This window comes from Mauremys mutica, chromosome 3 (assembly GCF_020497125.1).
Source record: "Mauremys mutica isolate MM-2020 ecotype Southern chromosome 3, ASM2049712v1, whole genome shotgun sequence".
Taxonomy (NCBI): Eukaryota; Metazoa; Chordata; order Testudines; family Geoemydidae; genus Mauremys; species Mauremys mutica.
The window spans coordinates 190,780,124-190,807,468 of NC_059074.1; the positions used below are offsets into that span (position 1 = coordinate 190,780,124).

At 44.8% G+C, this 27,345-nt stretch overlaps 1 protein-coding gene across 4 annotated transcripts in view; it reads right to left on the minus strand.

Annotated features, from left to right (window-relative positions):
* The window catches only part of XPO1 (exportin 1), an 82,674-nt gene that overhangs the window by 18,792 nt on the left and 36,537 nt on the right, over positions 1-27,345 (minus strand). For all 4 annotated transcript variants that reach the window (XM_045010276.1, XM_045010274.1, XM_045010275.1 and 1 more), the window contains 6 exons: positions 17,888-18,046; positions 9,128-9,325; positions 7,800-7,938; positions 3,773-3,954; positions 2,586-2,742; positions 2,224-2,387 (listed from right to left, as the gene is read on the minus strand). In XM_045010276.1, the coding sequence (XP_044866211.1) occupies positions 2,224-2,387; positions 2,586-2,742; positions 3,773-3,954; positions 7,800-7,938; positions 9,128-9,325; positions 17,888-18,046 (999 nt within the window). The remainder of the gene's footprint in view (positions 1-2,223; positions 2,388-2,585; positions 2,743-3,772; positions 3,955-7,799; positions 7,939-9,127; positions 9,326-17,887; positions 18,047-27,345) is intronic.

Genomic DNA, 27,345 nt, shown 5'->3' on the forward strand with positions numbered 1-27,345 from the left:
GACTGGACCACGAGCGAGTCTGGTGCAGGATGGGTGTATAAGTACTCGTACCCCGTGGGGAGGACGGAGTACTTCCTTTCGACACCGCGGGCGGTGGGAGGGACGGACGCCGGTGACTGCCAGATGGTAGTGGCGTTCTTCTGAATAGTGCGGATGAATGGCAAGCCACCCGCACTGGAGCCTCAGCTCCAATTACATTTGTCACTGGGTCTTTGTCCTCAGTGACCTCCGCTACAGGGAGGTCGATAGCCTTCGCCACCCGGCGAAGAAGGTCCTGGTGGGCCCGCAAGTCAATCGGTGGAGGGTCTGCCGTAGAAGCCCCCGCCACTGCCTCGTCTGGTGAAGATGACAAGGACAGACCTTGGACCACCGCCTCCGCAAGTGGTTCCTCTATGGGGTGGGCAGCTGTCTCGGACCGTGGATGCTCTGCGGGATCAGGCGGTAACTGGGCTTCACCCGGTGATGGGGGTGGCCTACTGACTGTGGCCTCCGGCACCCTGCGTTCGGAGGCTGGGGTCCGCGGGGGGCAAGGGAGCCCCTGAGTTTCGTATTGGGCCCAGGGGACCCAAAAGCCCCACTGCTGTGCACCGTGGACTTGTCCTTGCGGGGCAGCCTGAAGATGGCCAGAGCTGTCTGGCCGCGAAGCGACCGATGAGTGACGAGATGGCCACGGAGGTGCGGAGGCGCTGACGGACTGCGTCGTCGAAACTGGCAATCTGTCCCCGGACGGTGCTGAGGATCGGTGCCGGTCGTCGCGGTACCGAGATAGCGAATGAGACCATCGACTGCCGTGGTGCCGGGAGCTCGACCGGTGCCGGGAGCTCGACCGGGATCTCGACCGGCGGTGCCGGGAGCGGCTTCGGGAGTCACGGTGCCGGGAATCGGACTTCCTGCGGTGCCGACGGGACGGTGATCGGGACCGGGAGCGTCTCCGGGAGTGCGACCGGTACCGCGATGCTGAGCGGTACCGGGACTGCGACCGGCATCGAGAAGGTGAACGGTACCGCGATGGTGAGCGGTGCGATGGTGACCTTCTTCGGGACCGGGAGCGAGACCGAGTCCTGGAGCGCCGTTTATCCCGTCCGTCAGGGGAAGGGGGCCGCATCATAGCCGGCTTACCCGCCGACTTAACAGCCCACACCGCCGGTGCCAGGGGCCGGAGGCTCGGTGCCTCTGTGAGCTCTATGAGCTCTCTCGCCGTCGAGAACGTCTCGGGCGTGGACGGGAGCTGTAGCTTGACCGCGGTCGGCACCGGGGGAGCAGGGTGGTACCGGACTCAACGGCCCTTGCGGCGCCGGAGTCAACGGTACGGTGCACGGCCTGTGCACCGCCACAGCCGGTACCAGAGGCGTCGGTGATGGCTGGGCTACTGGTCCCGAAGCCTGCGGCTTCGAGGTCGCCTTCGCCGGCTTACGTTTCCTCGATGGGGAGAGGGAACGATGCCGGGTCGCCGGTGCCGCTTGCGGAGGTCGAGGATCCTCGGTACCGGAGCGGCTCGGGGCCGCTGGTGCGCTGCGGGCCGATGACGACTTCGGCGCCGGCGGGGTCAGTGCCGGGGGCTGGAGTGTTGCCTCCATGAGGAGCTGTTTCAAACGACTGTCCCACTCCTTTCTCGTTCGAGGTTTAAAAGCCGTGCAGATAGGGCACTTATCTGGACGGTGAGTCTCCCCGAGGCAGCGCAGGCAGGAGTCGTGTGGATCCCCGACCGGCATGTGCCGCTGGCAAGTCGCACAGGGCTTAAAGCCTGGTGCCTTGGGCATGAGCCCGCACCGGTTGCGGAAGAAGAGGGGTAAACCCCCCTTATTCCCTTATCCTAAACTATAACTAACTAACTTATTCAACTATCTAACAACTAAGTACTTAACAACTATATACATACAAGAGTAGAGAAACGCTAGGGCTGTGGAGGACAGAGAGCACTCCACTGTTCCAACTGGCCGTCACGGGCGGTAAGAAGGAACTGAGGAGCGGACGGGCCGGCTGGGGTATATATTAAGCGCCATGGCGGCGCCACTCCAGGGGGCGCCCAGCCGGCCCGCCGGAGTTGCTAGGGTAAAAATGTTCCGAAGAGCCGTGCACGCGCGGCACGCACACCTGACTGGAATGCATAGGAGCAATCACTCGAAGAAGAATTCAAGTCTCCTAGAAAGCACCACCACCATTTCTCCATCGCTTTTAAATATTAGCCAGAGCTACTACGTATCATTGCTGAATTTGACATACCTGCTGTGGCTGAAGATCACAAATGATTGTATTAATGTTGTTCAGGATCTCATCAATGAATGGCATGACTTCTCCCACTTGAACCTGAACAAAGTGTCGGCGGCATTTCTGTGCTATTTTTATGAAAGTATCACAAGCCATATCCTGGACACCATCATGGGTTTCTAAATTAAAATATAATTGTGTGAGACTTTTATGCTCTTTACAAAGATTCTACAGGTGTGTGTACGCGCGCGCACATACACACACACACACGCGCGCAATCAGCAGCTCCAATATGAAACTAATATTTGAACATTTAGGTCCCCAAAAATTTAAGGTGTTAGTGAGCAGAAAAGTGATGAAATGTCAAACATATTTACCATGCATGAATTCAAATAGCTTGTTGACTACTGTCTTCAAAAATTTCCAGTGAGCTCTCAAAAACCGTGGATATTGACCTACTATATACATGATATTTGATGCAATAATAGCTTTGTTATCTTTCCCTCGCTTTTGTTCACAGAGTCCCAGAAGATCCTGCAAGGGGGAAAAAAAACAAAAACAAAAACCTGTACTTGTCTTCCTTTTCATGTTTAATATTTCTATTTTCTTAGAACTGTGATGGGGCAAAATTTAAAGTACTATAACCAGCAATGCTAAAACTGTAGTTTGGCAATACCTGACAAATACCAAAAAGATCACCAAATCAGGCTTCATAATTGTTTCAATGCATTTGAACAATGTAGATTAAAGTTAGGATATTAGAATTACAGAGATTTACTAAAACTTTTTGGAAGGACAAGAAAGCAGTTTTCTACCCAGAAATTATTTTAAATACAGCTCATTAAGAGTTGTCACATGAACTTAAATTCACTTCAGGTATGGATGTAAAAGTGTAAGCAATCCTCAGTGTTTTGTACCAAGTGAAGGCAAGCAGTTTGTGAAATTTATTTAATAAAAACCAAGCAGTCTTGCGTTCTTCCTGTAGTATAAGGGACTGGCTACCTACTAGTCTATATTGGTGAGTATAAAAGAAATGACAACTGAACGAAATAATTTAATATGAATTACTGTGTGAATTTTTAAAACATGGTAAGAAATGCCACTTTTCTAAGGAATCTTGAATTTTACCAAGTAGAGCCTCAGTTTTGACAGGTTTTCCACTCCGCCACACATCTATTGATAAAACTAAAATTCTAATAAATCTAAAATGTATATGGCAAGAATGCTATTCTCCCCTCACTGCCTATAGCAGTGAAGGTTACAACCTTAAAGTAAAGAGAAATGCATGCTAAACTTAACTTCTTCTGAATTAACCCAGTGTAAAACTTATCTGGGTAACTTCCTTGATAGGCATGATAGCCAAGGCTCCTTTTCACATGATTTTATACAAATGTAATATATCCTGACTAGTCAGTTTGCTTTTTTCTACAGTGTAGTTCAATAAAAATGTGCAGCAAATGTTAATATCTTCAAAGAATTTAAAAGAAATCGCCATTGCACTTTTTGAACCTACCAGCTGTTCTGGCGTGAATGTGAGGAACCCACAAGTTTTATGACATTATACCTTAATTACTGTAACAAGAAATCGTTTTTCATCCTCTTCATGCATTGCTCCACTGATTGACCCAATAGCCCAACAAAGAGTATTCAAATTCTTCCATGACCATTCTGTTCCATTCACTTGATTGTGAAGTTTTTCTGTCATTATTCGTTCAGTATCTGCATAATCCAGATGTGTAAGATAAACTGAAAGAAACAATTACATTTTAACATGTTACAAATCCACTCTTTAAGCAGTCACAACTCCATAGCAGAGTTTGAGTTCTATTTCATACATATGCAGTTTTCATACAAAACTACAGCATATCCTTCCTTCAAAAGTTCACGCTGGACTGTAACTTTAGGATTTAAGTAAATGTTAGTTTACGAGTTAAAAATAATTAAAAACAGGGTTCTATAAAAAATTTCACATCTACGTAACTTTTTTTTGTCCTAAACAATATAATGCAGATAGTTCACACTTTCTATATAGTTAACGTTAATTGAAATCTTGTTCATAAACTGCATTTGGAGAACGTAGACTGCTATTAAGCTAAATTACTAACAATGGTTGTATCTAATTGTTAAGATTACATAGGCTCAGGTAACCCGTAAGTGAGGCCAATGTGACATAAGTGGTAAATCAACCCATCCCCCTCGTTAGTGTGCATGCAACAATTCTATTGGTTGTAATGACTCAGTGCTATAATGGAGATGGAGTTCCCACTCGTAGATAACTTGATTCAACAGTCACTGTTCTTTCAAGATTCTGTGGATGCATGCTACCTTGGGCCTCATGTTGAAAAGTCCCTCACCGCAGTGCTGCCTGAGCTCCAGTTGCACACAGACATTTCAAGACTTCAGAGACAGAGCTCTCCCACACTCAATTTTACACAGCAATGGTCTCATTGACTGTCCACCACATCAGTAAGTCAGCTGCAACTTGAAGGCCAGATTCACCAATATGCTTTGGCTGCTTTGTACTGCTCTGGCCGTTCTAAACCCAGTTTAACTAGCTGGCGGACTCTTAGTGGTACACCAAAGTAGTCAAACTACAGTTAAAATAAAAAAAAGGTGACTTAAGGTTGACACGTATATTTACATCATATTGCAGGGTAACAATGTTTCTTGTTTAGTGTTCCTGTATGAACTTTTTTTTTTTTTTTTTTTAAACAGAGCTAAGGAATTTCCCTGAAACAAACTACATCAAGATGAAGTTGAGGTTGAGTATATGTATCAGTAACAGGTGTAAAAAAAAATTCCAGGGATATGATGGTTGTCTCAAAACTAAGCACTAGTACACTCAAGCAACCTTAACTATGCCTGTAATGTCAGGAGAGGGGAAAAAGAAGGAAAAAGTATAGATTAAACAGACTCAATAATCTGGGACAACAACCATTAAAATGCCTTACTCATAATCCTATATTTATTCCACGATGTAGCAGAGTTGGGTGCCTTATGTTTAGATTTCTATTAAGTATATCTTTAACTCTAAATTTCTATGGTTTAGAACACTGTTGTAAGATAATTACACCAGTGTAATTGTTTTATTTTTTAAATCCTGAAGTTACTGATGCACACTTTCAACATCAAGGTTTTTTTGGGCCTAGGAATATACAAGATGAACACATTACATGGCTAGAATTCAATGACCAAACTGGAAGGTGAAGAACCATCACTGAACAGATGAAGATATCAAGCAGAAGAGTAGATACATTACATACCTAGAACAAATGCTGAAGACTACTGTTTCTTAGGTATGTAATAAACACTGATCAGGTATTCTACAGAGTGGTCAAAGGATGTGATAATGTTCACAACTCCTACAGATATTTTGCTCAGACAATCTTAAATATGGTGGTTCACAGTGCTTGCCAGAATTATTCATGACTAATAGATGCACATTTTGTAGTCTAATAATCCAAAGTGGGGTTTTTAATTTTTCTGAATTTCCTTTAGTAAACCTTTAGATTTTTTTAAATTATACATTGGAGAAATAAATGAAGTATTTTGTATATTTGTTCAGCAAACATCTTGATACTTTCTAGCAGCAGAGACTCTTTCATAATGCTTAGTATGAATGATTTCTAATGTTTCATACTGGAAACACTCTTTCAATGTTGTGATGTAATGGGAAAACCAATTTTATTTCTACTATGCATGATACTGTCAAGATGGTAGCTTGTTGCTGGTTCTTTTTTCAAAGGAATAGTTAAGCTTAAAAAAAAAAAAATTCTTTGTAAGTATCAGAGGGGTAGCCGTGTTAGTCTGGATCTGTAAAAAGCAACAAAGAGTCCTGTGGCATCTTAGGCTATGGCTACATTAGCGCTTCAAAGCGCTGCCGCGGCAGCGCTTTGAAGCGCTAAGTGTAGTCAAAGCCCCAGCGCTGGGAGAAAGCTCTCCCAGCGCTGTCCGTACTCCAGCTCCCTGTGGGGAATAACGGACAGCGCTGGGAGCCGCGCTCCCAGCGCTGGGGCTTTGACTACACTGGCGCTTTGTAGCGCCGCAATTTGCAGCGCTGCAGAGGGTGTTTTTTCACACCCTGCTGCAGCGCTGCAAATTTGCAAGTGTAGCCATACCCTTAGGGTACGTCTTCACTACCCGCTGGATCGGCGGGTAGCAATCGATTTCTCGGAGTTCGATATATCGCGTCTCATCTAGATGCGATATATCAAACCCCGAACGCGCTCCTGTTGACTCCGGAACTCCACCGGAGCGAGTGGCGGTAGCGGAGTCGACGGGGGAGCCGCGGGCGTCGATCCCGCGCCATGAGGACGGGTAAGTAATTCGAGCTAAGGTACTTCGACTTCAGCTACGCTATTCACATAGCTGAAGTTGCGTACCTTAGATCGACCCCCCGCCCACCCAGTGTAGACCAGGCTTCATAGACTAACATATGTCTGACATGCGTCTGATGAAGTGGGTATTCACCCATGAAAGCTTATGCTCCAATACATCTTAGTCTATAAGGTGCCACAGGACTCTTATTTTTTATTTTATTTTTTATTGACTACACCTTCTGAAAAGTTCTCCTTTGGAGCTGGTATCATGTCTCAGACAAGGAGACTTGCAAAAAGTTGTTTAAGGAGCCACAGGGACATGCTGGCTGCTTCCAGGAGCCATAGGGAGCTTGTCTTAGCCCTGCTGCGCTGCCGACTGCACTTTTAACAGCCCCGTCAGTGGTGCTGATGGGAGCTGCCAGAGTCCCTTTTCAACCATGCATTCCGGTCGAAAACTGGACACCTGGCAACCGTACTCCACGCTGAGGAATGTCAAAGCTTCCCAGAACTTTTGAAAGTGGAAGGGTGAATGCCTACAGGGCACTAGAGTTCAAAACAGCGAGCAGAGCAGTCATGGTGGGCACTGTAGCACACTGAGGGAAGCCATTTATATTGCGATAATGAACGGCAGCGTCTACAGTGACTAGTTTGTCACCTTAATTTTGCCACCAAAAAAAACCTGTATGGCTCTCATCAAGGTGGTTTTATTTTATCGGCAACACAGAGTTTTGCTGTCAAAAGTAGCTTTGTATTGTGTACATCTCCACTATTTTGTTTGCAAAAACTGCCTTTTGCTGACAAAATTGGGTAATGTAAACAAGACCTTAGTTTCCTTCACCAATGAGCTTTAACGGCAGAGTTTGGTCCTAATAATTAAAAACCTTTAAGATAATGCCCCTAAGCTACTTCTCCCTCCTGTATACACATTTATTTTTCCATTAACTTATTAACTTTTTTTCTGGTGCTACTTACTTAAAATGGTTGCATCTGACCATAATAAATTAATAGATAAACTTCAAGACAAAAAAATGACAAGGAAAAAACTCCAAAAATTAAGTCAACTGCTTCTCCGGGGATAGTCTTCCTAGAGTAGCACTCCATTCCCCATTCTTGCATTTCCTCTCCCTCATACCTTCTCCCCACACTTATCTTGATCAGTAGTTATTCTTCCTTGCATTTTCTATCTAAATTAGAGTGTAAGCTAGCATTTAGTCAAAGGATTTCATATTTTGTTGCTGTATATTCATAAGATCAGATAAGTCGTTAACTTACCCAGCGTCTCCCTCATATTCTTGTACAAGTTTATGGAATCTGTATCCTTCATGAATTCTCGTACAACTTCCCCCTGATCATTTTCCACAACCAGCACTTCTTCTGGTTTAGCCATACGGCTAACCATTAACAACCGGACCTATGTTTACCAGAGAATCAACAGTTTTAGATTAAGACAAATTTAGGGTTGGGCATTTGACTAGTTCAAGAGTAAACAGTCAATTGACCAGTCAAATATTTCAAAGCATTTTTTCTTAGGAGAGTAAAACAAGAAGACTTCATGGTCTCCAATAGGTTTAGCCTTAGACAAACACTTATGCCTAGTTATGAAAGAAGTTACTAACGGAGTTATTTTAACTCAGAAGAATGCCAAAAAGAAAGGCAGTATGACACAATCAAAATATAGTCTCTTCCACTGAGGCCTCCTCTTTCCATTAAGAGGAGGACTATATTTTGGCCTTGAAAGGCAGAGCACATACACACTTCAACCAAAATACAAACAGGACTGCAAAATATATGCTTTAAACCAGAAGACAAAGATAATCTTAGAGGACTTGACATGCCTACTGGGCACCTCTCAGACAAATAGATCAAATGTATTGGAAAGTTAAAATTCAATTTCCAAACTTCTGAGATATTGGAAGATATCAACATTCATGCTGCATAAACATTTAATCAAGATGTTTATTCAAATTTTTCCATTTAGTTTGTATTCAATATGGGTGATGAGATTATGTGATTTTTACCACTGACAAAGGTTTAGATGCCATGGACTAACTAATAAGTAGTGTCCCTCCATGTACTCTGAAGTATTAATGCACAAGATATAAAACAAGATATAGCTGTGCCACAATTTAATAGCTCAAGGGGTGGAGTAACTAGTCACCAGCCAAAGCAGGAATGTTGTCAGAAATATTCCCTTATACTGAGGCACTGGTCATACAAAGCACACATTTCCTTTTGTACAAGGATGTATGTAAACTTATGGCTAAGGCTACGATTTAGTCACAGGTATTTTTAGTAAAAATCAGACAGGTCACAGGCAAAGAATTTTTGTTTATTGCCCGTGACCTGCTAGGATCCGCTGAGCAGCAGCTGCTCTGGCCGCCCCCAGGACTGCTGCCCTGGGCTGTCTGAGCAGCAGCCAGTGTGGCTGGCCCTGGGGTCAGTCTAGTAGCGGCTGGCACCTGAGCAGCTGGCCCCAGAGACAGCTGCTTGGGCAGCCCTCGGGTCAGCCACCCAAAAGTCACAGAATCTGTAACTTCTGTGACCAACACGGAGCCCTACTTATGGAACATTCAATTAAACATGAATTCCCCCAACATTACCTTTGACAGAACAGGCAGATAAAGCTGTCTCCTGGGAGGAACATCAAAATGTTGACTTCCCGAAAGCAATGGAGAAGCAGATGTCGAAAATGGACTCTCTCTATACAGTTCAGCAGCCAAATGATTCCAGTATTCAAGACAAATCTTAAAAATTTCAGTTTCTTCGACTTCTGACACCAGCAACATATAGTGAAGAGCCTACAGAAATGTGATTTACACAAAATTGAGTTATTTGGTCAATCAGTATTTTCTGTGGCTAATACCTTGATGCTGAAGGTTTATTTATCCAAACCATTTTAGTGGAAGTCTTTTTATATAGCTTTGCCATAACGTTTAGAAACAAAAGGAATTAATATGTTATAATTACAATTAAAGGTCAGCACCAAGAAACGATCAACTGCCATGACTATGACCACAGAGAACTTTTCCAACATACGCACCTATACTTTTGAAAAGTTACAATAACCTGATTAAAAGGTGATAATTTCTCAAAATAATTGAATCTCTATGTATAATTCTTGATTAATCAAGATAATCATCTCTTAAGTTTCTGCAAGACACCTAAACCAAGGTGTTTGTCAGCAGGACAATACCAATATCTGGCTACTCGAGATTACCACTGCCATAGTGTTGTGGAGTTCAGCATTTTGAAGAAGTAGTCTTTGCTGCTCACAGAAGGTAGATGTTTAAACTGCTGACAGAGGAAAGGCAAACATTCCTCATTTGCACTCAATGAAAAATTTCTATCAGGACACATGAAGGGAAATAGAAGTTACTTTTATTCATAACTTCCTTTTTCTCCTTACTGCAATGGTGCAGACCAATATGCACACCACAACATTAAAAGGAATCCATTTGGTGTACTGTATTTCTGATATATAATCATGAGTTTCGGCTACACGCTCCAACATTCAATGCTCTCTTAGCTAATCTTTCTCTCCAGCTGATCTCAACATCCCACATCACCAGCCAACTGTGGACAAGATCAGTTGGAAGGAGTGAAATATCTTTAGATGTAGTCCCCATAGGCTGTGCACACTAGGAGAATCAAGTGATCCATAACTGAACAGATTTAAGACAATGCAACGTATTCACAACAGTTAAGTCAAATCAGTTTCAAAACGACATGAACACAGTTCTAAACAGTTTCATTTGCAATGCCACCTGAGTAGCACAGAACCCTGCATAGCTCCCACAAGCAGTGAATTGAGAGATTTCAAAAAGGTCCTTGATACAATATGGGATAGCAATGGAAGGACTAGTTGAACTACTACTATATGTTTGCCTTCACACTGGCAAAAAATTTACTAACCTTTCCATAACTTCTTCTTACATCCATTCCATGCTAGGTGTGTGTGTGTTGCATGCACTGTTGCCAGAGATTTTTCCCTTAGTGGTATCCATAGGGCTGGCTCTAGCGCCCTCTGGTGTCACATGGATATGCACTGGTATAAGAGGCGCCGCCGACCCTGCACCATCTCAGTTCCTTTTTGCTGGTAACTTCGACAGAGATGTAGGAGGGTGGGTCATGGAATGGCCATGGCAACATATCCCAAAGAACAACAGTTACAAAAGGTTAGTAACCATTTCTTCTTCAAGAGCTTGCTCATGTCCATTCCATGCTAGAAACAGTACCCCAGGAGGTGGGCTCAGAGTTCATGTACATACTGACTGTACCACTGATCTCCTGAAACTGGCATCAATCTTGTGCCTGTTGGGTGATGGTGTAGTGGGTTGCGAAGGTACAACTCAACTATCAGGTCACGGCTCTGCAGATGTCCTGGACTTGTACCTGCACAAGAAATGCTGATGATGAAGCCTGGGCTATTGTGGAATAAGCAGTCACAATGGCCGGAAGCAGGATGTTCGTCTGCTCATAGCAAGCCTGAATACACGCAGTTAGTCAGGATTAGATTCTTTGCGATAAAACAAGTAGTCCTCTCATCCTTTCTGCTATTACTACAGTGTTGTTTGGATTTGTGGAAGGGCTTACTCCTTTCAATATAAAAGGCAAGAGCCTGCCTAAGGTCCAACGTACGAAGCCAATGTTCCTTAGTGGGTGTTGGGTTTTGGGAAGGCAAGTAGAAAAATGACCTGATTGTTATGGATTTGTGACATCATCTTTGGTAAAAAGGCTGAATGGCGGTGCAGTTGGAACTTGTCAGTGAAGAACACCATTTAAGGAGATTGCGACGTAAGGACTTTGATATCAGAGACCCTGCTGGCCGAGAGGACAGCCAGCAGAAAAGTGAGCTTTGGAGCACGATGCTAACAACTTAAGGGGGGGAGGGGGGACACCCTGTGAGCCTCGACAGGATCAAGTTTAAGTCCCATGGTGAAGGAGGGGTTGGTTTGCAACCCTGAGGATAGAATCTTTCCAACCCCTTGAGAAACTAGACCGTCATCTCGTGGGAGAACACTGATCTGCCATCACTGGAGGGTGGAAGGCTGAAATGAATGAACCTTAATAGATGAGAGAGCCAGACCTTGCTGCTTTAGGTGGAGCAGACGGTCCAAGACATACTGCAGAGAAGATCAGAATGGAGAGAGATTCTATTCAGAGGCCCAGCAAGAGAAATGTTTCTACTTAGCCAAGTAGGTAGCCCTGGTGAAAGACTATTACTTTGCAAGACCTGATCCAAGCAGACCTGTTCCTCGGGGTTCAGCATCCATACAGTCAGGTGCAGTAAGGCAAGGTTCAGGTGAAGCAACCTGCCATGGTCTTGTGAGATCAAGTCTGGGCAGAGTGGGAGCATGAGTGGTGCTGCCACCGAGAGGTCCAGAGGCATGCCAAATCAATGCCAGCGTGCTATCAGGATAACCCCTCTCTTGTCTCATTTGATTTTTAGGAGAACATTGTGAACCAAGGGGATTGGAGGAAAGGTCTGTATAGTAGATGGTCTGCGCACATGAGCAGGAAGGGATTGGAGAGGGAGCCCGCACAGCAAGTAGTACTGATGGCATTTCCTGTTCTGCTTGGTAACAAATAGGTCCAACTGGGGAGGCTCTTACCTCTGGAAAATGACCCTGACGACTTCCAGGTGAAAAAAAACAACCCACTCATGGTGAGAGGAAAAAAAAAAGCTCTGCTGATGTGATCCGCCAGCACATTTCAGGCTGAAGATTGAGCTTGTTGATATAAAACATAGATGTGATGTTATCTGTCAGGACCTTTACCACTTTCCTTGAGGTCTAGGGAATGAACTTGTGGCAAGCTAAGCCCTGAGTTCCCAGACATTTATATGTAGGTAGAGTTCTTCTTGGGACCAGAGGCCCTGAAATTGTTGAGATGGGCTCCCCACCCTAGGTCTAACTGAGATTAAGGCTACAGACAGTTGAGGATCAGCAAAGGGTACCCCCTAACATTACAGATTCTGGGTCTCTCCACCAGGTCAGGGAAGCAAGGACTGTAGGTGGGATAGTGAGTCTAAATGGTGTCTACTCAAGGAGTAGACTTATGTCAGCCACATCTGGAGGGGCTGGAGGCACAGCCTTGCATACTGTACCAGGTAAGTACATGCTTCCATGTGTCCCAATAGTTTGAGGCAAACCTGAACAGTCATTATTGGTGGACTGTGATGTTGGATATCAGGTCCGACATAAGTTTGGAATTGGGCCTCCAAAAGGAAGATTCTGCTTGGGTTGAGTCAAGCACTGCCCCGATTAACTCTATTCTCTGAGCTGGGACCAGAGTTGACTTTGCTTGTTTAATCAGCAGGCCCAGTGCCCAGAAGGTGGCCCGGATTGTACTGATGCTGTGCTGTACCTGAGCATGCAACTGACCTTTGATCAGCCAACCATCAAGGCATGAATAGACTTGCACACAGTGCATGAGGAAGGCTGCTACTCCTGTCATACACTTCATGAAGACCTGTGGGACTGCTGATAGGCTGAAGGGGAGAGCGATGAATTGATTGTGGCGCTGACCCCGTACAGACCTGAGAAATCTTGTAACTGTGGAAGATAGAGATGTGAAAGTAAGCTCTATTAAATTGAGGGAGGCGTACCAATCTCCTGGATCTAGGGAAGGTCACAGAGACTATGTAGAACTCTAGTTTCTTGAGATATCTGCTGAGGTGACGCAGGTTCAAGATGGGCCTTAGGCCCCCTTTGGCCTTCGAGATTAGGAAATACTGGGAGAAAAACTTCTTCCCTCTCAAGGAACATCCTCTATAGCCCTGTAGTGAAGCGGACTGGCTGCCCACAGACCCGGAGGGGGAGGGGTCCCTCACTGAACCTTGGTGTACGGAGCCACGCCACACTCAACCCTCCCACCAGAAGTCAGTGGGTGGGACAGGAAGTATAAAAGGTGGGCTGGAGAACTCAGTTGGGGCCTCAGAGGAGCCAGACACCTCCTGCGAGCTCCTGAGCTGGGAGGCTGCCACAGACCCCGAGGAAGTGCCAGGACCATTTACAGACCCAAACACGGAGGAGATGCAAGCCCTGACAGAGGCCCTCTTCCCCAATGACCCTCTACAGAGACGGGTACATTCTGAGGGGGAGTTAGGAAGTGGCCCAGGGGTAGCCGACCCCTGTCTGACTGCAATGCTGACAGCAACTGAGTCAGCGTGTTGCAGTCAGGATCCCCGCTGACCCAATGGCAGACTGCTCTGCCACTGCTAGGGCCCTCGGCCGGGATGCAGTGGAGTGGGTGGGCCTGCGTCCCCCCGCCACTCCAACCCGTGGGTTGCAGTCTCCCCCTCTCTCAGGCAAGAAGCCTGCGGTTGTCGGCTCTCCGCCAGAGCTAGGAGGCCCGACTGTTTTGCTGCTCAGCCTGAGTGCAGGCCTGAGCCCTCAGACTCTTTGCTGCCCCACCCTGATTAAGGGCCTGGGCTAACTATTTGGCTACCCAGCCCAAGTACAGGCCTGAGCCAGAGACTCTTTGCTGCCCCGCCCTGACCGGGGCTGGGTTCTGTGTTTGTTGTTCGGCCCTGATCACAGACCTGCGCTCACATCTCCCATGGCCCCGCTGATTTCCCACGTCAAGTGGCCTCTCAGAGACTTAGTGAGGCAGATTGGCTGCCCACAGACCCGGAGGGGAAGAGGCTACTCTCCCCAACGGACTACAGGCCCCCACAAGTAGTAGGGATTGCATCTCCCTGGCAAGGAATTGCTGATGAGAAGGGCCCCTGAAGAGGGAACAGGGTGGGGGATGGGAGGGACGGGTAGATACAAACTGGAGGGTGTAACCAACCGTTACTGAACTGAGGACCCAACAGTCCGATGTTATCTATGACCATGCTTGGCTGAAGGGCAACAAGATGGTCCAACAACAAGAGAGGGGACGAATATGGAACTCAGACTGGTGTAATGCCCTCTGATGCACCTTTAAAAAAGCCTGTGGATCAGTGACCATTGTGCCAGGATCATGGAAGTCTTGCTCCTAGACAGTGGTCGGTGCTGGCAAGGAGCTTGGCACTTCCTGCTCTCTCCTGTCTCTGGCTGTCTTGGCTGCTGGAGGTCCTTGTGGGGTTGGTGGAATTGAGAGAGACAGGTCCTTTGTCACTTGGAACGCCACCGGTGTTGAAGGAGGCAGCGGACACCTAAGCACCATGGCTGCTTCGAAGAGTCTATGGTGGGTCCCGAACCAGACTAGGCACTCTAGGTGGAGTTGGCAGGCCATCAGTGGCTCGGTGAGGACAAGTGACTTGGCATGGGTCTCATTGAGCTGTTTATTTCCTGCACCACAGAGCGCCCTCTCTCTGTGTGCTGTTTCTTATGCTTCTTCCTCAGCACCGGAGATGAAGAATGGTGGCTGGAAGAGCACTGTGCCGAGGGAGTGCTTTGCATGGATATACAAGTGCTCAGCACCGATGTGGAATAGCTTGGTTCCGAGACTGGTCTGAGGGCCACCTCCAAGAGAAGGACATTCAGCTGAAGAACACTGTTTTTTCTAGTGTGAGGGCTGAAGTCCCTGCAGATCTGGCACTTACCTTTAATGTGAGTCCCCCAGACACTTTAAACAGATATAGTGCAGGTCACTCACCTTGCATTGGCTTGCCGCAAAAGGAACAGAGTTTGAAGCCCAGGGACCGGGACACGTCCAGCCTCTAGGGCAAAAAGTCCCTCGATTGCAGAGACAACTATTTACACTACTATATATGCTAACTAAAGAACTATCTACACTAAATATAATAACTACACTAAGAATAAACGGAGAAAAGTCCAAACCACTTGCCGCAGCAAGAAGGATCATTCCAGCAACCATCATAGGTGGTAAGAAGGAATCAAGAGGATGTGGAGCCCTTTATCCCAATGCATATGTGTGCAACTCTAGAGGGCACTAGAACCAGCCTTACAGATACCACTAAGGGAAAGATCTCCAGCAACAGTGCACACAGCATGCACATACCTAGCATGGAAAAGACATGAACAAGTACTTGAAGAATAAATCAGTTCTTAAAACCCCAGAAGCATAGTCTTCTGCAACCAGTTTTTAGAACTTTTGTAAAACCAGTTGAAGCAGCTGCATAGGATTTGAAGTATTTCATAAGCATCCCAGGGATTTAGGCCCACATTTTTAAAAGGTATTCAGGCTTTGCTGACTCACTGTTGCAACACCTGATTTAAGAGCCTAAATCTCATTTTCAACAGGGATTTAGGCACTTAGTCTAAATTCCATCAATACTTGGTGACCAAGCAACACCTAAATACCTTTAAAAATCTAGGCCCTGGACTCTCAGATTACTGATTCTTTCTAAAGCAGAAAACAAATCTATATAGTCTTACCAATTGCACCTGACAGAACTAGGAAGTCAGAATGAAGAAACTGTGCTACGAAGAACACCTCAAAAAGAGGCCTTGTCATTACTAAAGATTTGAACCTTTTGCAACTAAACCCACTGTACTGAAGCAATTTAACAACGAACAATTCAGCGTATTTGTGCTAGCTATGCTGAATCAATTTAAGATACTTTGCACTGTCTGCCCTGTGTCCCCCACTAGCATTGTCCTAAACACTGTCAGCTGCAATATTCTGGACCCTGATCAGAATACTTAGTTCAGCTTCCAGAAGCAATGCAACGAGGGAGATTTCAAAAGGCTACCACACTACAATGTGGGACAACAGTCGAAGTAGCAGGAGACCCATGTCTGCTAATATGCATCCACAGTGATGCTAAAACAACCAAGTCAGAAAGTGAATCTAGTTCCACATAAAAATTTTGAAGCAGTTGCTCATGAATATGAAAATACTTAGTTGTTTGAAGAGCCGAGCAGGAGAAGAGGCAGAAGCAGCAGCAACACAGAACAGCTGACACCCAGCACAACCTTGATTCGCAACACACAACTAAAGATATCTATCCTATGACTCAAATCCTACAATCATCTTTTAGTTTCTTGTGGGTCATGGGCCAAAACAGATTGAGAACCACTGTTCTAATCCTTCTGATGGTGCAGAACAGTTTTCTGCAGCATATTCATGAGTACCTTGCCCAGTTCAGTTTTAAATGATTGAAAAAATGGGGCTTCTAACAATTCCGTTGCAATTTTATTCCCCAGTCTAAGGACCTGTCTACATTACAAATACAGACTCAGGGGACTCCACTGTAGCTGTTCTATACTTGCTGCTTAGACAGATTGCCCTTTAAGTGTTTGATAAAATCTTGCAGGGTTTCAGTTTCACACCCTTCTCAACTGCAACTGAATTTTTCTTTTATTCTGTTTCATTGCATTGCTCTTAGTTATATTTCATGACTGAGAGGAAAAAGGGATGCAGCAGCAACTAGGAAAAGAAGGGAGCAAGCAGAATTGTAGTAATACTGTAAGCTTTGATTACTACTACATATGTACAGTATTTAGCATAATGAGGCTTTGATCTCTAACTGCAACCTCTAGGGATATGTGTACATGGCAATTAAACACCCATGGCTGACCTGTGCCAGCTGACTCAGGCTGGGGCTTGCGGGGCTGTTTAATTGCAGTGTAGACGTTCAGCCTGGGCTCTAGGACTCTGCAAGGTGGAATGGTCCTAGACTCAGGCTGCAGCCCCAGACCAAATGTCTACACCGCAATTAAGCAATCCCTTAGCCCGAGCCAGCAGGCATGGACCAGCCACAAGTGTGTAAATGCAGTGTAGACATACCCTAGGTGCTGCTGCAATGCAAATATTGTCACCAAGAGTGCATGGTAAATAGGGCTTAGTGTTCTGCCACTTTTAACCGTTAAAGATTACCCCAATGGCATGTATTACTGCAATGTATATCTCTGTTACTACATAATGATGGGATACTGCCCTCTGCGATTAGGTTGCTCAGTTTAATACTTAAAATTTGAAACGGATCACTTTTCGGTGGTTATGATAAATACAGAGAAGACACTAGGATAGTTTAAGTCGAAAGCTAAATATTATATTACACATACATACACTCCTCTCTCACACAGCTTTCAAGTTTTACCATGTAATTCTTTAGTAGCAGGAACTCTATCTTCCTATATATTTGTACAGCATATAGCACAAAATGGACCCTGATCATGACTGCAGTCTTTGGGCATTGTGATATAAATAATGTAAGGTCACTGCATATAAAAGTGCAATTCGCAGGTGTTACCAAGTGAAATATCTTTAATGTGTCTTAATCAGGGGTTTAAGTATTTGTTAGTTATGGGAAGGTAACCCAAGGACTTACTTCTCTAACTGCTTTTCTTTTGTGGTGAGTGCTACAGATTTAGTTTAAGTAACTGCACTAGGGACACATCATTTGAGGCACTCATCCAGCACAAGGACGTACAAAGTACGTTAACTGCCACTATAGAACTTACCTCCATTAAGGTTTCCCTCAGATTTAATCTCTTTTCTATAAGCTGGCCATGTTCCTTGAGAAATGTGCAGAGAAACAAGCTGAGATTCTGAATGAAGTTCTGTTCATCATCTTTTCCATTGGAATATGCAAGTCGGATATTGGTGTTTAAAGGAAGCATCTAATAAAACAGGAATTAATTTTCTAGGTCAACAGTTTTTAAAACTTTTGTATAGTACGGATCACACCAAAAAGGTCTCATATACATCTCCTCCTCCTATTTGCAATTGTGCAATATTACCTGTAGAAGCCAGGGAACTTGGGTGTTTTTAATTAACAAAATGTTTTGTCTTTTTTAGGAAAAAACATTTCTGCTATTCACAGCATTCCCCTCCTCACAGCCACCCTGCAAATGCTTCTCCCCTCCACCACCCCCACCCCAAAAAGCACACAGTTATTCTGTATGGAAAGGTCTCAAGAAATGTGAATGAATTCCATTAATCTTTAATATGCTATACAGTGCCTAGATAATAGGGCCCTGGCCTTCAAGGGCTAACCACAATATAAATAAAAATAATCTCAATGGGTTACGTTTGATGACTGCCTTAAGACAACAGTGTTGACATTAAATTAAGTGTTTCAGAGAGGAGCGGGGGAACCTACATCTCTAATCTGCTGCCAAGATTATATTTTAGTGTTAAATTTTAAATTAGTTTGGTTCTAATACAACTTATCTTTATAAAACAAAAAACTAATTCAGTCAAATGAAGTCTTAGAATAAGTAGAAGGAATTCAAATGGAAGTGTCTGGGCCAAATTCAGCAATGATATATATAATGTGGTACTAAAATGGGTTTAAGTATTTTAACATATCATAAATTTGGCATTCAATTGGTCCATAAAGTGAACAACAACTCACTAAGCCAGGCAAATTTAAGCAGTAAGAAGTAAAAGCACCTAACAGGAGCACGGAAGAACAGAACACAAGCTGCCAAACTAAACAAAGAGTAATACTCAGAACTCTGACATGTCTGAATTTAGCCCCAAAGGGTGTAATTCCTATTTTTTTTCAATGGGAGCCACATTAGGATTGTGAAAAATCCTGTTTAAAACACTAGCCATATGTTTTCAGATGCTTTAAAACTTGCAGGTTCCCTAGATGCTGCAAGTGAACAAACAGAGGAAAATTAAAAGAAAAACTCATGTAGTCATTTACATTTATGAAAGATGACCTAAAAAAAGACTGCAAGCATCCATACAAGGAAGATCTGTTAATAAAAATATACAATATTCAAGTTGCTGAAGATGCCATCCAAGGATGCAGATAAAAATATGACAAGGATATTGTTCATAAAATAAAAGGTGAACTTTACATACAATCAAACTTAGGTACAAACATATACCTGGGTGCATAGCATGCTATTTGAGCTTGAGAAAGTAATAAACTTGATCAACCTAATGCACATTGTGGAAATAAGGCAACCAGCAGCTGCTTGGTAAATGACTGGGTGAAAGAATTGGTGCCCCAGATTTTCACTGACACTCCAAGAAACTCAGGAAGACTGCTACTATATTCACATCCAACTATCATGTTAGATTTCACACTGAGCATGAGGATTACTTTGATTAAAATAGCAGCATTCATATAATACAAGGAACACTTCTCATGAGAGAGGCACTGTACTTAAAGCAACTGGGAAAGGCTTGAGAGACTTGTCAGATTACAGGCTGACACTATTGTCACATCCTCAGTGAAAATCTGTCTCGCTCTAAGACAGAGGTGGGCAAACTTTGTGGCCTGAGGGCCACATCTTGGTATGAAAATTGTATGGTGGGTCACGTATGCTCACGAAATTGGGGTTGGGGTGTTGGAAGGAATGAGGGCTCTGGCTAGGGTGTGGGCTCTGGGGTGGGGCCAGAAAAGAGTTCAAGGTGTGGGAGGGGGCTCTGGGCTGGGGCAAAGGAGGGGGTCAGGGGTGCAGGCTCCAGGCGGTGCTTACCTGAAGCAGCAGCACGTCCCCCCCTCCCCTGGCTCCTATGCGGAGGTGCGGCCAGGCGGCTCTGCGTGCTGCCCCATTAGCAGGCACCGCCCCTGCAGCTCCTATTAGCTGCAGTTCCCGGCCAATTGGAGCTGCGGCGGGTGGGGGGTGCGCTTGGGGTGGGGGCAGCACGCGTAGCCCCCTGGCTGCCCCTAAGCATAGGAGCTGGAGGGGGAACATGCTACTGCTTCTGGGAGCCTCAGCTTACACATGCAGAGCGGCCTCCGACCCCGCTCGCTGGCTGAAGCAGGGCAAGCCCCAGACCCTGCTCCCCAGTAGGAGCTCGAGGGCCAGTTTAAACCAGCTAGAAGGCTGGATGTGGCCTCCGGGCCGTAGTTTGCCCACTCCTGCTCTAAGAACTATCACGATCACAAAAAAACCCAAACAAAACAAAAACAAACCAAGAACTGAATCAAAGATAAGGAACCTTTTCCATTACTTAGCCAACATGATTGTCTCAAATACAAGGTCATGAGTTGAGTCTACACAAGAGAGGAAATAAACTGAATACTGATGACATAATTTAGTTCATTACTGGTCTTCCAACACTTAAAATTGAAGATCCAAAATTCAAACCCATAGCCTATATTTGTGAAAGAGGTTGAGCATAATCTGCTGCATGAGGATGACTGTTAATTGTGGAAGACAGAACCACTGAAAACAAAGTGTTTTTAGAATTGACTCCTGCACTTCAGTCCAGCCAACTTGGTATCAAAAATGCTCTAAGCTCATTTGGATAAATTTGGCTCAAGCTTTGTAGTAGTTTAGATGCTGAAAAAGCAAGTACATTGGTAAAAGTGTTTTGATATCCTAGAGCTAATACACTTATAGTTTTCAATTTTGGATAAAGTTTATGCCTGTGTTTGAGGAATAACTATAATTAAGTACATGACATGGGATGTATTTCATTTCAAACCATTCTTTCCCCCTCTTGATTGGGTAAACTACAACCTTGAGTTCCATCCTTTTTTTATCAAAGCCAGATTTTATCCTAACAAAATCCAAGTAAACTATTCATTTAAACATGCACTGAATGCCGAAACAGTAGAAGATACAATACTACTTTGTTCAAAAATACATTTTAGTAGTACAGTACAGTATGATCTACACCAAGGTTGAAACTTAAATTGTTAACATCACTACCAAAGTTGGTTTAAGGTCACTATGAGACCTTTATTCATCAAGAGTTGATGTATAACATGAACAGATTGCTAGATAATGCAAATATCTGCTTTGGAAGTCAACTTTGATCTCAAAGATTTTTGTCCATATGTATGCTATATTCCACGCACACTTCAACTGCTTCACTGTCTCAAAACCAATTTGCACACCACACCGCAAAATCCTAGCTCCATTACTGTCCCCATGTCGGTTTTTCTCCCACACTGTGAAACCCACAGCTTGCAAGCTCAGCCAAAGCAATTTTTATACATAAAGAAACTTAAGGAAATTTCCTGTCAAAAAAGTATTAAGTTGCAGTGAAAGCTGTAAATTTTTGTTACCGGGGGGGGGAGGGGGGGAAGGAGACGGACTCAGGAACATTGTGATCTTCATAGAAAGTCACAGTCAGCACTAAAGGTCACCAACCAACTTAAGTTTGCCATGACTCACATAAATCATGCTGGGTCAGCCCAATGGGCCATCTAGCCCAGTATCCTGTCTGTGACAGTGGCCAGTGCTTGAAGCTTCAGAGGGAATTAACAGAACAGAGCAATTTAGAGTGATCCTTTCCCTGTTGTCCAGTCCCAGCTTCTGGCAGTCAGAGATTTAGGGATAGCCAGAGAATGGGATTCTGTCCCTGACCATCTTGGCTAATAGCCATTGAGGGATCTATCCTCCATGAACTTGGCTAACTCTTTCTTTAACCCTGTTGTGCTTTTGGTCTTCATAACATCCCCTGGTTAACTGTGTGCTGTGTGAAGTACTACTTTCCTGTGTTTGTTTTAAACCTGCTGCCTACTAATCTCCTTGGGTGACTCCTGAATTCCTGCGTTATATGATGGGATAAATAATATTTCCCTATTCACTTTTTCCATATCATTCATGATTTTATGGACCTCTATCATATCCTCTACTAGTCATCTTTTTTATAAGATGACCAGTCCCGGTCTTTTTAACCTTGTATGGAAGTTGTTCCATACCACTTATTTTTGCTGCCCTTCTTGATAACTCTTCTAATTCTAAAATATCCTTTTTGAGATGGGGAAATCAGAAGTGCACGCAGTATTCAAGGTGTGGGCATACTATGGATTTATATTTTGGCATTATGATATGTCTGTTTTATTATCTATCCCTTTCCTAATGACCTCTAACATAGTTAACTTTTTTGATGCCACTGCACATCAAGCAGATGTTGTCAGAGAACTCTGTACGACCATGATTTTTTATTTTTTTTTGAGTAGTAACAGTCACTTTAGACCCCATCATTTTGTCTATATAGTTGGGATTATTTTTTCCAGTGTGCATTAGTTTGCACTAATCAACAGTGAATTTCATCTATTTTGTTGCTCGGACACCCAGTTTTGAGAGACTCATTTCTCAGTCAGCTTTTGACTTAGCTACCTTGAGTAATTTAGTATCGTCTGCAAACTTTGCCACCTCACTGTTCACACCTTTTTCAAGATCATTTAATATGTTGAACAGCACTGGTCCCAGTACAGATCCCTAGGGGACCCCACTATTTACCTCTCCACTGTAAAAACTGATTTATACATATCCTTTGTTTCCTATCTTATAATCAGTTATTGAGCCATGAGAGGACCTTCCCTCTTATTCCACAACTGCTTAATTTGCTTAAGAGCCTTTGGTGTGGGACTCTGTCAGAGCCTTCTTAAAGTCCAAGTACACTATATCAACTGGATCACCCTTGCCCACGTGCTTGCTGACACCCTCAAAGATTTTTCATAGAGTGGCGAGGCATAATTTCCCTTTACAAAAAACATGTTGATTCTTCCCCAACATATCGTGTTTATCGGTCAGATAATTCTGTTCTTCACTATAGTTTCAACCAATTTACCTGGTATTGAAGTTAGGTTTACTGGACTGTAATTGACAGGATCACCCCTGGAACCTTTTTTTAAAAAAAAAAATCAGCGTACATTAGCTATCCTCTAGTCACCTGGTGTAGAAGCTAATTTATGTGATAGGTTACAAATCACAGTTACGAGTTCTTCAATTTCATATTTGAGTTCCTTCAGAACTCTTGGGTGAATACCATCTGGTCCTGGTGACTTATTACAGTTTAATTTATCAGTTTGGTACTAAACCATCTGACACCTCAATCTGGGGGCAGTTCCTCAGATTTGTCACAGAAAAAGAATGGCTAGGTTGTAGGCATCTCCCTCACATCCTCTGCAGTGAAAACCGATACAAGTATTCATTTAGTTCTTCTGCAATGGCCTTGTCTTCCTTGAGTGACCCTTTAGCATCTTTATTGTCCATAGGCCCCAATGACTCATCAGGCTTCCTGCTCCTGATGTACTTAATTTTTTGCTGTTCATTTCTGTGTCTTTTGCTAGATGTCCTTCAAATTCTTTTTTGATCTGCCTAATTATACTTTTACACTTGATTTGTCAGAATTTATGCTCCTTTCTGTTTTACTCACTAGTATGGGACTTCCAATTTTTAAAGGATGTCTTCTTGTCTCTAACCACTTTTACTTGGCTATTTAGCCATGATTTTTTGATTAATTTTGATTGACTAATCTTTTTAATTGTGTGATTAATTTTTTTTAAATCACTTGACAGCCCTAGTTACATTTAGTTACCAAGCAGTTCAGCTATATTTACCTCTTGAACAGATAAAATGGCTACTAGCCTTACATAACTGTTGTTCTTTGGGATATGTTGCTCATGTCCATTCCATGTTAGGTGTGTGCACACCATGTACACTATTGCTGGATATTTTCCCCTCAGTAGTATCATGCACCAGTATAAGGGCGCCACTTGCCACTCACTCTTTCAGTTCTCTTGCCGGTCAACTCCAACAGAGGGGTAGCAGAGTGTGTCATGGAATTGACATGTCCAACACATTTTGAAGAACAGATACGGAAAGTTAGTAACTCTGAGTGCTTGCTCTCGTCCATTCCATGATAGGTGACTCACAAGAAATACTTCAGGAGGTGGGCTTGGAGTTCAACACTGTTCTTCCGAACCTGTCATCATCTCAAGCCTGTTGAGTGATGGCATAGTGGGATGCAAAGGTATGCACCAATGACCAAGTTGCTGCCCTGCAGATGTCTTGGATTGGGACTTGTGCGAGGAATGCCACTGAAGAGGCTTGAGCTCTTGTGGAGTGAGTGGTTAGGATGGCTGGAGGTGTAACACTGGCCTGCTCGTCGTAAGCCCGAATACATTCGGTTATCCAGGATACCTCTGGGGCTGATACTGGAAGCCCTTTCATCTTTTCTACTACTGCTACAAAGAGTTGCGTGGATTTGCAAAAGGATGTAGTCCTCTCAATATAGAAGGCTATGGGCATGTCTAACATCCAATGAATGAAGCCGCTGATCCTCAGAGTTCTTGTAAGGCTTTGGGAAGAAGACAGGCAGGAAAACAGCCTGGATGGTATGGAACTGTGAAACCACCTTTGGCAGGAAAGCCAGGTGGGGGCACAGTTGGACCTTGTCCTTGAAGATCACCGTGTATGGTGGTTCTGATGTAAGGACCCTGATTTCAGAGATCCTTCTGGCTAAGGCAACCTTCCAAGAGAGAAGTAGTAGACGGCATAATACTAGGTGGTTCGAAAGGAGGGCCTATGAGCCTTGACAGAATCAGGTTTAAGTCCCAAGGAGGGATCAATTTGTGAACCTGAGGGTAGAGTCTCTCCAGTCCCTTGAGAAACCAGACAGTCATCTCATTAGAGAACACTGACCTGCCGTTCATTGGCAGGCAGAAAGCTGAGATTGCTGCTAAGTGCAACCTTGACAGATGCAAGGGCCAGACTTTGCTGCTTCAGATGGATTAAGTAGTCCAAGACAGACTGAGGGGAAGAATGAACCAGAGACCTTGTTGAGATCCCCATAGTAAGAAGCACTTCCATGTGTCCAGGTAGGTAGCCCCAGTGGAAGGCTTCCTGCTACTTAGTAAGACCTGTTGAACTTCCTCTGAACAGGCCTGCTCCTCCAGGTTCAGCCAAGTATTACCCCTGCAGTTGGGTTAAGGAATGCAAGGTTCGGGTGGAGCAACCAGCTGTGGTCTTGTGAGATCAGGTCTGGGTGGAGTGGAAGCAGAAGAGGGGATGCTATTGATAGGTCCAGCAGCATGCTGAACCACTGTTGACATGGCCATGCTGGAGCTAGAAGAATAACTCTTGCCTTATTCTTCTTGATTTTCAGGAGGACTGTGTTAATCAGAGGGAACAGGGGAAAAGCATAGAGCAGGAGCCCTGTCCATGGGAGCAGAAAGGCATCAGAGAGGGGGCCAAGCCTGTGCCCAGGCAGCAAGCAAAACTGATGGCACTTCCTGTTCTCTTTGGTCCCCTGGGGAGACTCCCACTCCTGGAAGATGAACCTGGCGATCTCCAGGCGAAGAGACCACTCACGGTGAAAGAAGAAGGATCTACTGAGGCGATCTGCCACTGTACACTCCAGGCTCCCGAAAGGTCTGATGGAATGCTTCATGCAGAAGTCCCATAGGCGGATGGCCTCCTGACACAGGGCAGAGGATCAAACTCCTCTCTGGTTGTTGATATAGAACATGGCCATGGTCTGTCAGAACTTGCACCACCTTGCCTAAGATTTGAGGGAGGAACACCTGACCGGCTAAATGTATAGCCCTGAGTTCCCTGCTGTTTGTGTGCAGGGAGAGTTCTTCCTGAGTCCTTAGGCTGGGAAGCCCACCTCCACAATTTCAGTCTGACGTGTCCGACACTAGGGAACCAATGGCTCAGGGGCTCTAGAGGGTACCCCCATCATTATTGATCTTGGGTCTTTCCTCTTGACCAGAGTGGTGAGGACCAGGGGTGGAACAGCGAGCACCAAGCCCAGGTGGTGTCTGTTCAGGGAGTAAACTGATGCCAGTCACATCTGTAGAGGCCTTCCATGCTGAACCACGTAAGTGCATGCTGCCATGTGCCCCAGCAGTTTGAGGCAAACTCAGGCTGTCGTAATTGGGTGGACCATGACCTTGGATATCAGATCCAACTGTCTGGAATCAGGCCTCCGGAAGGAAGGCTCTGGTTTGGGTAGAATGAAGCACTGCCCCAATAAACCTCTATTCTCTGAACTGGAATAAAAGTTGACTTTTACTTGTTTATCAACAGGCCCAGTGCTCGGAAGGTGGCTTAGACTACACTGATGCTGTTCCAGATGTGAGCCACCGACCGACCCTTGACCAGCCAGTCAACAATGTATGGGTAGACCTGGATGCCTCACCGCCTGAGGAAGGCCACAACTAGTGCAATATACTTTGTGAAAACCTGTGGGGCTGTAGATAGGCCAAAGGGGAGAGCGATGAAGTGGTACTGGCATTGGTTCACAAGAAATCTTCTGTGGCCATGGAAATAGAAATGAGAAAATATGCATCTTTTAAGTTGAGGATAGTGTACCAGTCCCCTGGATCCAGGGAGGGTATAATGAAGGCTCAGTGGTTTGAGCATTGGCCTACTAAACCCAGGGTTGTGAGTTCAATCCCTGAAAGGGTCATTTAGGGAACTGGGGTAAGAATCTGTGTGGGGATTGGTCCTGCTTCAGGCAGGGGGTTGGACTAGATGACCTCCTGAGATCCCTTCCAACCCTGATATTCTATGATTGTTTCTAAGGCAAGTAGGCCATGCAGAACATCAATTTCTTGAGATACCTGTTGAGGCGATGCAGGTCGAAAACGGGCCGGAGGCCCCCCTTGGGATTAGGAAATATCAGGAGTAAAACCCCTTCCCTCTCAGGTCTTGAGGAACTTCCTTCATAGCCCCCACTTCCAGAAGGGACTACACCTCATGGGCAAGGAGTTGCTTGAGAGAAGGATCTCTGAAGAGGGACGAGGGTGGATGAAAACTGAAGCTTACAGTCAATTGTCACTGCATTCAGCACCCAGTGGTCCAATGTTATGCAGGACTATGCCAGGGTGAAATGGGACAGATGGTCCAAAAATAAATAAATAAAATAAAAATTGGGGAGGCAGGATCTGAAATAATGCCTTCGGACACACCTTCAAAAGGCCTACTTAAGCCCATCAGAGCATCTATGAGACCTCTGCTGGGAGGTTGAGGTGGACAGGAGAGGCTGACGCTACTTGTAACCTCTCCCCTTCCTTTTATAGGGTTCCTGTCTCAGAGGTGGTGCCGAAAAACCTAAGTGGTTGTTGGGGCCTGAAGAGCTGTCTGAAGCAGATGTAGCGTAGAGGCCCAATGACAGGAGTGTGGCCCTTACGTCCTTCAGGCCATGAAGCCTCACGTCTGTCTGCTCCAAGGACAGTAAGGAGCTTTCAAAAGGGAGGTCCTGGATA